The 14899-nt window shown below is 43.1% G+C and overlaps 1 protein-coding gene across 13 annotated transcripts in view; it reads left to right on the top strand.

Annotated features, from left to right (window-relative positions):
• FBRSL1 (fibrosin like 1) overlaps window positions 1-14899 on the top strand; it is a 370905-nt gene that overhangs the window by 188033 nt on the left and 167973 nt on the right. For 12 of the 13 annotated variants that reach the window (XM_018076290.2, XM_018076280.2, XM_018076286.2 and 9 more), the window contains one exon: window positions 10633-10662. In XM_018076290.2, the coding sequence (XP_017931779.1) occupies window positions 10633-10662 (30 nt within the window). Of the gene's footprint in view, window positions 1-6702; window positions 6915-10632; window positions 10663-14899 lie in introns of those variants that run through there. The other variant, XM_025895494.2, reaches the window with a different exon arrangement.

Here is a 14899-nt window from a genome sequence, read left to right on the forward strand (position 1 = left end):
TTAATGTTCAATAATGCAAACATTAATGGTAGTTATGGCAAGCTTCATATTTTTTAGCCACAACAATATAAACCTTCCTAAGAGTTAAATAGCAGTGGAATTAAATAACATTAATTATTATATTAATTATATATAAGTGTTGTAAATCTCACTCCTGACAGCAACAGGGACTTTTAGTGGCTAAAGGCATTCAACAAAACAAAGCAGCCAATTCACATAACCTTCCAATAATCATTAAATGAAGAATTAACTGTACTTCTCTTTACTGAATTAATATATGTGGAGAACACAGTAGGTGCTTTAGATTGTTTTCCACGTCCAAAGTTCCTAATTGAACAGTGTGCTGAAATATTCCACATAGCATCACAGAGGTGTGTTCCAAGGTGTGTAGCTGGTCAGCCCAGCCTGGTTCTTGTGTCACTGCACCACTTGGACTTACAGGGAGAAGTAAGGAGAAAGGAATTTGGCAGCATGAGAAGAATTGTGTGTGTGTAAATACATATTTTAAAAATGAACTGTATAAATGGAATAAAATACACATTCATGTGAATCAGCTGTAAGAAACCACAGCAAGTTTCATAACCAGAAATCCATCACCCTCATTCCAGAGGGTGGCTGTTATTAAGCAGGATAGGGAGGTATTAAGAAATGCCTTTGCTCCTGAGTTCTGTGCTGAAATCCCCCCTGATAGCTTCCTGCAGCTAATAATGGTTCTGCACTGAGGGAAGACAGCCATGCATGTTCTCTACTAAACAAATATGTAAATGAAACTTCCAGTCAGAGTCACATACCATGGGGTTAGAGCTGAGGATAACTAAATGCTTTCCCTTGGAGCAGGGGTTCTTTAACAAATTCTGTTATTCTGTACTGGTCCAGGACCTTTTGGTGACTCTGTAGTGACGTGGGCATGGCATAGTAATGGACTAGATTTGCAGTCCAAATAGAAAAAGAAAGCTGATGTTTATAGTAAATGGGGAATTACCAGACAGATCATTATGCCTAAAGTGGCTTTTGACTATATCCATATTAAGTCCTAAACTCCTCCTTAATTTTAGAGAAAGCTTATAACCCCCTCTCCAAACTGCAGCAGCCTCTCACTGTTGTAAATAATGGCTTTGAGCCATTTTTCTTCTGTTGGGCATATCGTCTAGGCATCCTTGCATTAAACAAAATTAGAGTTACTCTGTGCAGTGAGTCACTGCAAATTCGCTCTTGGTTTCTGCTTTCCCCAGGAGAGCATGAGGGACCAAAGCAGCTGGGGCAGGGAACTCCAAGCCAGAAGGCTCGTGGTCAAGGGGAGGCAGCAAGGCAAGGTGGCACTTGCAAGCAAATGGCATTAGTCATAACTTCAAACTACAGAATTAGAAAGTAATGGGTGTTTCTCTGGTTCCTGAGTGAAAACCCATCTACAGCACTGAAGCTGTAATGTCTCCAGGAGTGTCTGTCTAATGAAAAGAAAATGAGTGACAGGTGACACAATGCCCAAGCGAGGGAAGAGTGAAAAGAACTTGTGAGCACTTCAGAAGAGAAGCAGGCTGCACCTCTTTTCTTGTCAGTCTCCTCTGTTCTGTAACTGGGTGAAATGCAGTGTCAGCCATTCAGCTCTACCTGCACTGGCCTTTCAATTACCCCAGGGGATGTCACCCCCGGAGCCAGGGGGAAACAATTCAAAATAGAAATGAGGTGGAAAAGCTTCAGTTCATTGTTCGTGTGGTCCTTGCAAATGCTGGGCTAAGTGTGGTCCATAATTCACATCACCCTCGGTGTAATCATAGGCATTACTTGGGACAGTGACCTCCTGCATTGTCCAGTCTCTCTCTTTCTAGGCAAATATGGGCTGAAATTAAGCATGAGATTGTGTGTTGGGTTTCCCAGAGCATTTGTCCCAAGAGTGCCAAGATTCTCCAAACGTAGATGTAACAAGTCAATCACAGTCAGTAAATTGACTTCAAGACACCTTCATCAACCTACCATTAAATACTTATAATGAGTCCAAATAGTGAGAGAGAGAGGAAGAGAGACTATATATTGAAAGAGATATATGGAGATAGGTAGGTAGATAGATAGATAGATAGATAAATAGATAGATAGATAGATAGATCTATTGATCTACTTTTTTCTAACGACAGAGGAGAATTGATTCTGGAAAAGGCATCATTAAATCATCCAAAAATTATGGCAAAGAGTTCTACTGGTATATTAAAGCCTAAAGTAGGAGGTATAGCATGGTACACCAGCCAGAAAGCCTCTCCTGAACGTGGGACAGACATTGCTGTGTCGATGGCATTGGATGCTGGCTTTTTAGTTTCTAATGAATTAAACACTTACATAGCAATTCTCATCTGTGGAAACTCCAGTAAAAGACTGCATTATGGAAAGATATTTCTACCTTTCCTATGGGGGGGAAGGGCAGGGATGTGGGAAACCAAGAGAAATCTGGTGGCTCTTACAGCTTTTCCAAGATGGGTTGGTCACTCTCTCCCTTGAACGAGGTCATTTTTAGACTTGGTTTGTAAGTAGGCAGCTGTAGATCTTACTTTGTAGATCTCAAGGAATAATTTGTGATTATCCTTTTTTCTCCAAAAGTGCTTTCCTGTATATAGGTATAATAATAAAGAAACCGTTTTCAGCATAAAAGATGTGCTTGTCAAACCACAGCAATGATTTTCCAGTTGCTGGCTTTTTTAGTTGTGCAGCCTTCTAATATTTCTGCTTGAATTCTTTCACGACAGAAGCAAATGAAAATTACACCGTGGTTTTTAGGTCTCTGTTCCCTGATTTTTGCTTGTCATGTCATGAACTTCTTCGAAGCAGTGAAATGGCAGCCCATCTCCCTGAGAGCTCCAGACAGATTTCTAAAGTTGTCTTGTTAACAGCTTGTCAGAAACCTACATTTCAGTCTCGCTGAGTTTATATCATGCAAAAAAAAAAAAAAAAAGTTGCTGGAAATTATGATTTTTACAGGTTCTGACATTTTTCTAAAGAACTGAAATGCTCAAGGCTGCTGTCTCCCTTAACAGGCTGTGCTGTTTTGGGTAATATTCTGCGTTGCATCAACTGAACATCAGAGCAACATTCAGTTTCTTCCCTTTAACATGTTCTTTGAATTATTTAAGGTGTTTTGATGTTGGCTAGAATTCGTAACAAAGTCCTCCAGCTTTTATCCTAAAATATCAAAAAGGTTGAGATTTTTTTCCTTCCCCCCCCCCTCCCTTTTCTCCTTCTTCCCTAACCCTTCCTCCCTCCCTCCTCCCGCTTTTAATAGATCCTTGCATGGATCATCAGGGGACTTTCTTTTATGTTGTACAGCATGAAATGACTTAGTCAGGGTCTTCCTGATTAATTTATGAGTGCTAAGGAAAAGGGAAGGGGGGAAAAAACAGTCCTTGAGGGATTGACCCTAAGCTGCAGCAGATCAACTCAATTTTATGGAATGAAAAGAGACTTAAACAGTATTTTTAGCGTCGGTTTCTCGACCCGCAGAGGTGGGGAAGCTCCCTGCATCCGCCAGGCTGGAGCAGGGCGAGAGGAACCCATCTCTCCGGGTGGCTGCTGGAGTGAAGCTCCACTCTTCGGAGGCACCGAGCACGTTTAGAGTTAAAGCTGTGGCAGATTGGTGGATTAATGTGCTCTGCCTCCAAGGGACAAATGCTCTTTTTTTTTCTTTTCCCTTTTCCCTTCCCCTTGCTCCCTCCTTCCCCACTCTGGGCTTGCAGATGACAGCTGTTGGTCACTTAACAAAATGTCCTCTTGATTGCTGCTTCACAACAGGGGCCCCCTCAGACCAAACAGCACATAGCCAGTACAATGCATCACTGCCCCTCGAAATTAGTTATAGTGCTCAGGGCTATTCTTGGCTGCCATAGCTAATACTCTCTTGCTGTTCTTCTCTCTCCCCCTCGCCCTCCCCCTCCGCAGACAAAGGCTCAGCCTATACATCTGTAGTGCTCATAACCTCCCCCTTCCCCCAGCCAAATGCTGAGGAGAGAAAGGGAAAAAAAAAAATTGCTGCCCTGAGGCTCAATCTGTTTCTTACAGCTCTACCCCGGCACTTGGAAGCCTGAGCTGGTCTAGCCATGGGGAGGCCCTGACTCATTTCATCAAGCTGTCAGGGAGGCAGTGGAGCTAAGAGGACTCTGCTGCCTGGGGCAAGTTCAAGTCAACATTCGATTTCCGTCCTCCCCCCGGCCCCCGCCTTTCGCTTGGACACTTTCTGTGCTCTGGATCTAAACTTCTCCCCGAGCTGCAGCAGCTCACAGCTTCTTGCCAGGAGGAAGGACTTGTGGGACCTTATAAAGGACACAGTGGCAAAATTGCTGCAATAAATCAGTGGCCCTCTGACACTTGGCGGTAGCTTAATGTTTTGGCACTTTCTTTCCTGTGTATGCCTCAAGTCCCATTAGCAAGCTTTTCTGTCAGTCTGGCTCATGATAAAACTCTCTCTTCCTATCATCTTAAGCAAGCCCCTGCAGACATGAATCTGATGCCAGACTTAATAGGAAACAACACCCTCCCCCTGCACACACGAGCGCATCCCTACACGCTGCACCGAGAGCTGCTCCCGGGAAGTGAGCTCAGAGGGCATGGAGAGGGGAGGGCTCTTAAAAATAGGCTTGATTTTACTTCTTCCTTTAAAAGAGACATTGACAACCTGGGATTTAAGCCTCATTCTTCCCAGAGCCTCGCTATTAAAAGAAAATTCAGTAACTAACTATGGTTGGAAATAATCAGGTAGCGGTAACATGGCCACCCTCTGGGGCTGTGAGTGGGTGTGCAAGCTCCGTAGGTATCTTCACTGTTCATATATTCTATGCAACTTTTTACATATATATTCTACCCTGCCCTCTTGCATGGTACTATTATAGACTGTGTATTTAATATTTTTGCCTCCTCTTCCCTCAGCCTTGCGCTTCCCCAGACATTTGTAGTTGCAGGTAGACTGGTTAGATTACATGTCCCTCCAGGCTGGGATCTGTTTCTTCACATGACTAGCTTAGATGTCTATCACCCACTGCTTAATCATAATGTAAATAATATCTGTAGGTATGTGTGTTTGTGCAGAGGAAAAAACAAGCCTTTCTGTCAGCTGTCTGGGCAGGAACCTGTAGCTCCTGTGCTGTACAGTGTCTGGCACAATGGGGCCCAAAGCCTTGAGGCTGTGTAGGCACAACCTGAATCGTAAACTGCTGGGTTTGGGTGAAAAAGGAGATAACCAAGTTGATGTTGATAAGCTGAGGTGACTTCTGTGCAGTTCTCAAAGGCTTGGAGGAAGTGGCTCCATTTGAAATAACAGTGTTTCTATGATGTAACACCTAAGTGTTGCCAATCTTGTTGAAGTCTTATGAGAGCTGAGTTGGTTTTGAGTTTGTTTCTTGGAGCTCTTATTCCTGGCGTGAGACAGTTTATATGACTATCTGATTTCACATAAATCAATGTAGCGCTTTTATGATGTGAAGAAAAACTGGATGATCTGGAAGTTAAAACACCAGGGGTAAGAAAAGTTGAAGGATGTTTTCATGGTTCTTAAACTCAACAGAAAACAACCAGAATCACAATACAAACAGTTTTAATACAACTTGCAAGGAGCCCAGTGCCAGCGTAATGGTAAGAGAATGTCCTTTGCCAAATATGCTGTGGCCTGTTTAGCAGTAGCCATAAATCCATCTTTGCCCCTGTTGAGGTGGTTTGTACAAGAAGGTGATGGAATGAATCAGAACTCCTTGCCTGGTGGGAAAGCCATGATGGAGGGGGGGGGGTCTTGAAAAGTGAGATTCCACCTCAGCATCAAAAAGAATCAGAAGCCACAGGGCGTGGTCTACACATGTGGGAGCTCTGCCTGTGATTCCTCCGGTCTTTAGAGTGCAGTAAGGGAGCAGGTGGAATGGAGGAGATGGTGGAGGTGCTGCAGTTGCTGAGGTGAAGATTAGGAAAGCACCAGATTTTCTTACTGCTCTGCTCCCTGTGCCATCCAGAGCCTGAACCCTCAGCCTGGAGCACGGTCCATCAGCACCAGCCCCCAGATTGTGTCCTGCCCTGGTGAACCCATGGAAGTTCAGCAGAGGCTTTGTGGCGCTGGGTCACCCTGCAGGAGTTGTGTCATCCTCCTATACAGGGCAAAGCAAGGAGGAGGACAGAGGAAAGAGGCCTTTTTGCAGTACATGGAGCCAGTTCTACCTGAGTTATGTGTTGTCTCTGCCGAACCAACCTCGTGGGAGGCTTTCTTCTGACTGGAATCTGTCACTGCAAGAAATTGTTTCCAAAAAGGAGCACAATTAGGGGTCGGCTTTGCAAACATTCTTGGTGGAATTGAGAGGCAATTGGCACAACCCAGTGAATAATCCCTTTAGGAGCCTTTATGAACCCAGCACAATGCGTGTTTACAGTCCCGCTTATAGACCAGGAGTGTTAACAGGCCTTTAGAAAAATCCAGGTAATTGAAGCTTTTGTCTTTCAATGAGCCCCCGTTGCTTTCAACAGTTGCCATTCTCCACAATTTCTTTAACTTTTTTTTTTGTTTTGACGAGGGCTTTTGTCCCTCAACAACAGCTGCGTGGGAGGTGAGGCCCTGCCGGGTGGTGGCCTCGGCCTTCGCAGGGAGCGCCTTGGCCTCCTCCTCCTCCTCCTCCTCCTCGCACGTTGGCTCTTAAGACATATTAAATCCTCTGTGGACAAACTGAAGTTTCTCCTGTGACTTCATTATTCATTTCAGCATCCCTGTGATGCCACACAGCCTCCTCAGTGTCTCTGCGCTGGGCCGGGGCTGTGCCGGGGCGGGCGATGGAGGCGAGGAGGAGGAGGAGGCTGAAGGCCGTGACCACAGAGCCCACCCAGCCCACTGCAGCCGTGGGGTTTGGCTCGCACACACCCCCAGCGAAGGGAAGGGAAGGGGTCAGCGGTGGTTCTGCTTTTCACAGGTCTGTCAGGGCAGGTTTGGTTTTGCTGTCGTCAGTTTTTCGGTGCTGTTGCTTGTTCAGCAGCCTGTGGGTTCCTGTTTCTCGATGAGAATGTGGGAGGCTGTTTCTTTAACGTGAAAAGAAGAAAACCTACGGGAATTCCGAAACGTGGGGCCTTTTCCACCGAAGCTTGGCTGTATTTCCTTCAGGAGTAGGTGGGTTGGTAGCCATGAATCTTGAGCTTTCCATTTTCGTGTATGTTAAGCCGAAGTCCAGATTTTATAAATATCGGTGGGTTAATTCTTCCCCCATGATCTCCCATCACACAGACTGCTTAGCAGCTTGGGGTCAGTTTGGGATTTCATTCTGACGTGGGTTGAGATGTGGTGTTTTGGTGGTTTAAGGCCGCACGGTAGGAATCAATATAGGGTCAGTGTGTGTGTGTGGGTGACCCTACACGGCTGGAGAGGTGGGAGAGGAATTGCTTTCATAAGGCAAACACGAAGTCAGGCAACTCTCTGTCACAAATGCAGTGTTTGAAGCACCCATCTTGCAGTCCCAGCTGCGTGGAGGGCTCTGTGTCCACGTGTGGATCCGCATCCACAGCCCCGCTGGCTTCTGCAGTTGCAAGACTGATGCAATCATGATTAAAGTAAAGAAGATGTAAGCTAAAATGAAACAAAATTCTTTGCCGTCTCTTCCATTTTAAAAGCAATTAATTATGAAGTCTTTACAGATCCTGAATGGGGGAAAATGTATCCTCAGAGAGCAGATGTTTGCTTCATTCGCGTGTCTGTTTATAAAATTTAGCTGTGGATTTGATGGTTCACTGGCTTTTTGCAACTTTCACTTATCTACATGAGACAAAGTTGCATATTGGTACAAAGCAAAATTAGGCATCTAAATAAAGCAATTCTGCACCTTTTAGTAATGCAAACCATCTGTAATAGGGTTTTATACTCATTATAGGCATTTAAATTTTGGAGGTCATATCTGTTTTCAACAATAAAAAGCCTGACCTCTTTCTTTTTTTAAATATCATAATGCAGTAAGAAATAGGAAGACAAGTTTTGTTAAAAAAACAGAGAGGAGGGCTAAAACACTAACTTGTGTTTGAATAGTAACAGTTACTGAAGTTCAAAAAAAATTGTTTACATCTGCTGTCAAAATATATTTAGGCGAAATTTATTAATGTTTACGATACTGAGGTTTTATTAAACCAGGATTCATAGGCAAAAGTGTCTGAGTTTTAATGATAATTTTGAATGTTTTCTAGTCAACAGATTTCTGAGTTTTAATTTATTTGGTTACTTTATAGCAGTGTATCATTTTTTAAGACCCTGTAAGAATTAAAATTTGTATCGATATTGCCTGGGCATACAATTTTAAGGAACTCTTGGCTGAGTGCACTAACTTATTTTTATGCCACCCTTATGATAGGTGTAATTCCGTTGTGACATGCTTTAGTCTGAACCATGCCAGTCGAATCACGTCATCAAAATCCTCTGCCTCTAAAATATGAGTGTGCACGTTGAATGAGACTAAAATTGTGACATAGGATACTTTTTCACAGGCCAGGTTTGAAGGGTAAAATAGAAGGTCTGTGTGACCCACTCCGCTGTGGTGGTTTGGGGGACTGCACAGTCCCTGTAGCATTAGAGCTTGATTGGAGCCCCTCGGGGTGGAGGTGAAAGGCCTCCCTCGAGTCAACCAGTGCTTCTCAGGAGCCTGTAAATAAGAAGTGGACTGCTGTGACTGCATCTTCCCCCACCCCCCACCTTGGTTGTGATGAATGTGTTGCTTTGTCAGCCTGAATTATCGCTGTCTTGAGCAAGCACAAATGCAGCAGGTACTGGGGCAGCCTTTGCCCAGCAAACCTGTTCCAGCATGTCTCGGTGGGATGGACAATTAGTCCCGTTCCAGGCCCAGAGCAGAGACTTTTCATTGTTTGGGGTTGCGTGACACGGGTTTGGGGAAGTCAGCACACAGTGGTGATTTATCAGGACTGATTTCACATTTGGTCGTGAAAAACAGAAACTGCGTTTCCTTGTAATAATTTTCATAAAGTTCAGCCACAGAATAAAAGTCTCCAAAAAAGGCACAAACGGCTTGTGGGAAGGTGTCTACTAAAGACATGGCTATCTAATGTTCTTGTCTACTACAAAGGAATTGGCTGGGACTTCATGCAGTTTGCTGGCATTAACACTGGGTATTCCTATAGGATTTGCCCACCCACAGCTCCTGGCCCCTGGAGAGCAGTGTCCTGCCTTCCTGTTATTCCTTCCGTTTTTCTTTAGGTCCTTTTTTTCCCCAGAATGGTCACACATACAATTAAATCTGTGCACATCCTACTAAACAGTTGGATTGCTCTGAGAAAAACATGCTGTGGATCAGGTGGGGTGGTGTAATATGGTTTCATTTTGAAGGAAAAAGAGATCTACCTAGTCAAGACTGTAGAAAAACAAGTTCGTTAAATCAGGCATTTTCACTGCAATTAAATGGGAATAAGGAGCCAGCTGAGCAGTTTTCACTGCAAAGTCACTGTGGGAGACCCCTCTGCTGTATTGAGTGAGGCTCTTCATGTGCTCACTGTGTTTCAGAGAGTTTAAGAGTAAAAGGTTTCTCAAGTATTTGGGGTCAATCATTTCATGTGCCAAATAAAAGAAGAAGAGATTAAATATTCTCTCAAAAATCAGCAGAAAACTAGCAATGTAACAGCTGAAAAATTCTGCTATGTGACTTTAGGGTAAAAGGATGTGACAGGAAAGATTTCCCTTCCCTGCTCCATGAGGAAGGTCTGGACAAAATGACCCAACAGATCCATTTCTTCTTTTACATTCATGATACCAAAGCATGTGCATCTTATGGACCATTTCCACACTCAGAGCTCGTCCCTGCTGGCTTGCAGAGTTCCCTCATGTTGACCCAGGGAACTCAGTAGGGTGCTGCCAGTTATGGACACCCACCCGGGCCATCCCCATGAGCTGAAGGAGACAATTCCTCTTGGGCACCAAGGCTACAAAACACCCTGGCCCCTTTCTGTCAACAGACACCGAGAGATTTATTTTTGTTCCCAATTGTAAATCTTTCTGAGCTCCAGCCAGTGAGATGTGCATGTCCTGAAACGTTCAGTGCTCAAGTTATCTCTCCATCATTTGAGCTGTGAAAATAGAGCATTTCATTTTCAGAGCCTGTAAGAGATTACACTCCAAAAGTCTCTGAGTAAACACTTCCTCCTGGGATCGTGATCTCATTCAAACTAAAAAATGTACCAGAATTTATGATGTATTTTAATTACTATTCTTGGTACCACTCATTAAATTAGAAATTGATTGCCAGTTTCACAGTTTCCTTGTTAGATGACAAAGTGCTTATCAAGGTGAAGCAATGCAAAACTGTTACTATATATTCCACAATTTGGGATGATAAAATGGCATGCTTTTTGTTGTGGTATTCATGTTACGGTGGTTGTTATAATGCAGCACTGATTGTCTTTTTTGTTTAAAGCTCACTTTCTCCCATCCATGTAAGAGTACACCATAAATTTGTATAAGAGAGAATCTGGCTTTGTCTGGTTTATGCCAGCAATGTAAAAGGCATTACTGCACATATCAGAAGTGTGTTTCATTGAACTGTGAACATCATAAACAGCTATCCTAAAGATTTAAGAGGATGATGCAAAAGATCCCTGTACATAAAGGTGTTTCTCAAAATCTTTTTTTCTCTCTCTAATCCACAGTGTGACAGCGAGAGCGATATAGACGATAAGGTAAGACTGAATTTTCTTCTTTCACATGCTCGGAAATTCCCTGGTAGCCAAAATAAGAATGAATTTGAAAATAACGTTTTTCCTCCAGTCTTCATGTCAAATCTAAAAATATGCATAATTGAATGAGAAAACATCGGACCAGGTACTCTGTGATGTAGCTTTTGTTTGCAGGAAAGAAACCCCCGTCAACATAATAGTCTTTCTTGATTATTATGTGAGTATTTGGTGAGTCTTGACTCACAGTGTTAGAGCTGTTTCAGAGGAAGTTTCCTCTGATAACTTGTCAGGAGCCCATATTTTATTTATAGTAACCTTTGAAGATGTCAATTTTGTAACCAGTTTAGAAGATGGGACAACTGGTACCTGCCCTCCAAGGCAGTGTGGTAACTGTCAAGGAGCGTTTTGTCATGTTGCATGCATATTTATCACAGAGCAATGGTTTTTCTGACCTTCTTTTGAATACAGAGGTTGGTCACTGAAAGGTTGTAGTCGTGTGTTTGTGTATGGGGATTTCTTGTTTCACCTTTGCAAGGAAAACAGAGAAGTCCCACAACGTGGCACCAGTTGCACCACGCTTTTGAGCATCAAATGTATAAAAGACTTGAGTATTCCTTGCCAGCTTCTCTTGTGGCAGATCAAACTTGGCAGTCTCAGGTTAGATCTTCATCAAACCTTTATTGTATTTTGGCTGTCCAACTTCTTGCATTCATTCATGAGAAGCTGTGGCGTGGAGGCTTCTCCTGGATCAGCATTACAGAAGTGAAGGCTGACTTCAGCAGCCCTGTCTCCTCAGCAGCACCCCCGGCTGCAGCCCTGCATCAGAGGTTACCACGAGTTCAGGAGACTACACTAAAAGCTTCCTCTGCTTAAGTCTTTCTGTTAGTATTGTTAGAGGTTTAGGAGCATTAAGGTTTCTTCAACTTCTTCTTTTAAAAATCCCATTATATACTAAATGTCCCTGGAATGTGGCAAAAGCTGTGTTTTGAGATGAAGGCTTGATTGAAGAGAAACATTTAAATATATGTGTTGAATGAAAGATACTGTACATATTTTATTTTATATTATTCTGTTTTAATTTATATATATATGTGTGTATATATGTAAAAAGTCACTCCCTGAAACCACCCCCCCGAGTTTTGTTTCTTACAAGGTTACACAGCAGCAGAGCTGACAGCAGGGGTGGTGAGGGTAAAAAATTATTCCCTAAAAGCTTAGATACCACGGGGTTAAAACATTTCCTAGACTGCCCAATCAAAGAAAGTAAAAGCAATCACTTAGAAAACTGTTTAAAGATCTGCCAGTCAAACCTCAGATGAAGTTGTAAGTGACATGTAGTTTTATTATACAGCTATGCTATTAATGATTATCTAAATTACACTGGTAGACCCAGCTAGCGGCATTACATCTGAGACTGACGTTTGTTAGATTAGGTTTGACTTCACCTTGTAGAGAAGAAATTGAAATCTGAACAACATTGATTAGCTTTCAGAATGTGGGATCTGAGGTTACCTTCAGAGGAAGCTGCATTGTGTTTGGCTGGTAGCTTACTGTCCTTTACAGCAAATGAAAGGCTGTTATAGTGTTCCTTCCCATTAATATGGCATTTCTTTGCATATCTGTAACTGCAATTTGACCTTCTAGGCTCACGTATTTCCCAGCTGCCTTCTCCTTAAGGTGACTCCGCCTTAATAACAACATTTCTTTTCTTCATAAGGAGAGCAGCGCAAGATCATCATCTTTCTATCTCTTGCCTGATCTGTAGAGACATGAGACATGACACAGTTCTATTAAATAGGTCTCTGGAATTAAGTGGGGTTTCTTTTCCTGTCAGCAAAGACGTGGGCACGTGCATGTAAACTCACCAGGGTTGAAGTGAAGATGCTTCAAACCTTTCATAGGAATAATGTAAGTGCAACATTGCCTTCCAGTTGGGGAACAGAAGGGCAGCCTGACTTGCTGTGTTGGTACCTGGCATACTACACTCCTCTGGAAACTCATCCAGTGTCTGTCTAAAACTTAACCTGCCTGATGCAACAAGGAGCTATAAAAATACTGGTGTGGATATCCTGAGGGATTACACTCGTTTTCCCCCTTCCATGTGTTGGCAAAACGTCTCTCCTGTTAACACTCCCTGGCTATTGCAGCCAGGTGGAGAATTCGCCCTCCTGCCCAGCCCAGCATCAGGCTCCCGAATTCCGTGATGGGTCGGCTGCATTTCCCAGTGCTACAGAACAGTCCTGCTTTCCTGCTTGGTCAGCAAGGAGCAGCTTTTCCTAGGTACACCTACACACACTGGCACTAATGAAGGGCAGGGCAGGAATTACTAATGTGCTTCTGATTTGCATAACATTTTTTGTCAGTCATAAACAGTGGATCACTGTCGTCTGGGTGTAACTCACGAGGAAAGCAGACAAAGAAAGAAGTTCATGTACAAGTACAAACTGAGTCAGCAACAGAGGTAGAAGCAAAACTGAAATTTTCCACCTCCTACTTCTCTCTCTGTACAGTGCTAGTAATTATCCACTATTTATTTAGTTCGTAGGTATATGGGCTATTGAGCTCTTAATGTTTTCAAACGCAGACATTAGAGTAAAATTGAGGTTTTACCCTCGCTGCATTGTAAAATATAAACACACTCCTGATGGTTTGGGTTTTTGTCTTGTGCAGTGTTGTGCAGGACTCCAGGGGAGGAAAGTAATTGAGCATAGTCAGTCACACGTACAGTGTCTCAGAACCAAGGAGCCATTACTTTAGTGCAAGGTACAGTTCCACAGCAGATTGTGAGAGTGTTTCCAACCAGTGCACTGCTGTTTTTAATAATCAGAGAAGAGGAGCTCAAGGCTGGAGACTTGTCTATCCCATCTACTTTCTGAGAACTGTCTCTGGCCAAGTATAGCCTTTCACTTCTGCATCACTGCTGAAATCTCAAAGGAAGTAAGTGGGATGATACTTTCTCACACCTATCATTCTGTCACCACGCACTTCTCAAAGAACTGTTTGAGATACCCAGGCTAATAAAGTGAGCTGTCCAGCCATTTAACCAAGCGAGAAACTTAGCAAGTCATGCGTTCTGAGAGATGGAAATGCAAATCCTGGTTCTGCATGTTCAGTGAAGGACATTGGGTTGGACTCTGCAGCTGTTAGGAGGGTTGTAGAGTGGTTTGTCGAAGCTGTGAAAACAATACTGTGCTTTTTGTGAGGGAAGAGGGAGAGAAAGGGAGTCAGTCTGATGGTCGTATTACAGTGTCTCTGCTCTGTGCAATAGCTGCGATGTGAAGCTCACGGTCCATAAACATTGTTACTGAAAATATATACTTCCTTTAATAGCAACAACAGCATTAACAGATAGCAATTACCCTTCATTTTCAGGAACTATAAAGTCTCCATTAATTCAAGATTTATGTAGTTATAGCATTTAGCACAGGAATAACACCACAGAGAATTGGTTTATACACATGTAATGAGAGAGCTTATGGCATACTTTAGTGAACATTAGCATAATAGAGTAATATAAACCATCAACAGTTCCACTTATTGTCTCTTACCTGCTTTAGCATCACTGTGAAAAGTGGCTAGCAGCTTGGTAATGTGCTCTGTTAAATGGTGTTCTGCAGAAAGCCAAAAGTCAACTTGTGTAAAACAAGGGAATGAGTAATCTCTGCTCGTTACTCCAAAACGTTGCTCTCATTTTTTTAATAACAGTGTTCAAGATTGCATTAAAAAAAAAAAAAGGCTATTTCTTTCTTTAAAAGTAATTCCATGTTCATCTTCTTTCAGTCTTGGATTTCTCTCTGCTGTGTGCAAAACTGTGGCTTGTCAGCTTAATTACGTGGCCCTGCAGTGTAAGCGAGCTCTCCAAACCAGGGTATCAAGCATTCTTCACTTAATGTGGTGCTAAGTAAGATGTACAAAAGATGTACAACTGCATTTCTGAGTTGAATCAGCATTTACCCTGTATTGGTTTTGTGCTTTGTGTTTTAGCTGTAGTAAGCAACCTCAGAGACAGGTGAAGTTACATCCAAGATGGAAACAAAAAGTTTTGAGGTCAGGTTTCTAAATCAGTGTTTTCACGCAACTTTCTGCAGCAGCCCAGTGAGTTTGTTAGGCCCTGCTTTGGGCAGTGTGAATCAGCCTTGCCGTGCTGGAGTTTGCTGTGCTCATTGCTGAGTCCCAGGAGGTGCCTGAAGTGTCAGCAGCACAAGAGGAGGTGCAGTTCAGCCCCGGATGGATGGGAGGA

Source organism: Manacus vitellinus, unplaced genomic scaffold, assembly GCF_001715985.3.
Source record: "Manacus vitellinus isolate BGI_N305 unplaced genomic scaffold, ASM171598v3 scaffold_31_pilon, whole genome shotgun sequence".
In the NCBI taxonomy this organism is placed as follows: domain Eukaryota; kingdom Metazoa; phylum Chordata; class Aves; order Passeriformes; family Pipridae; genus Manacus; species Manacus vitellinus.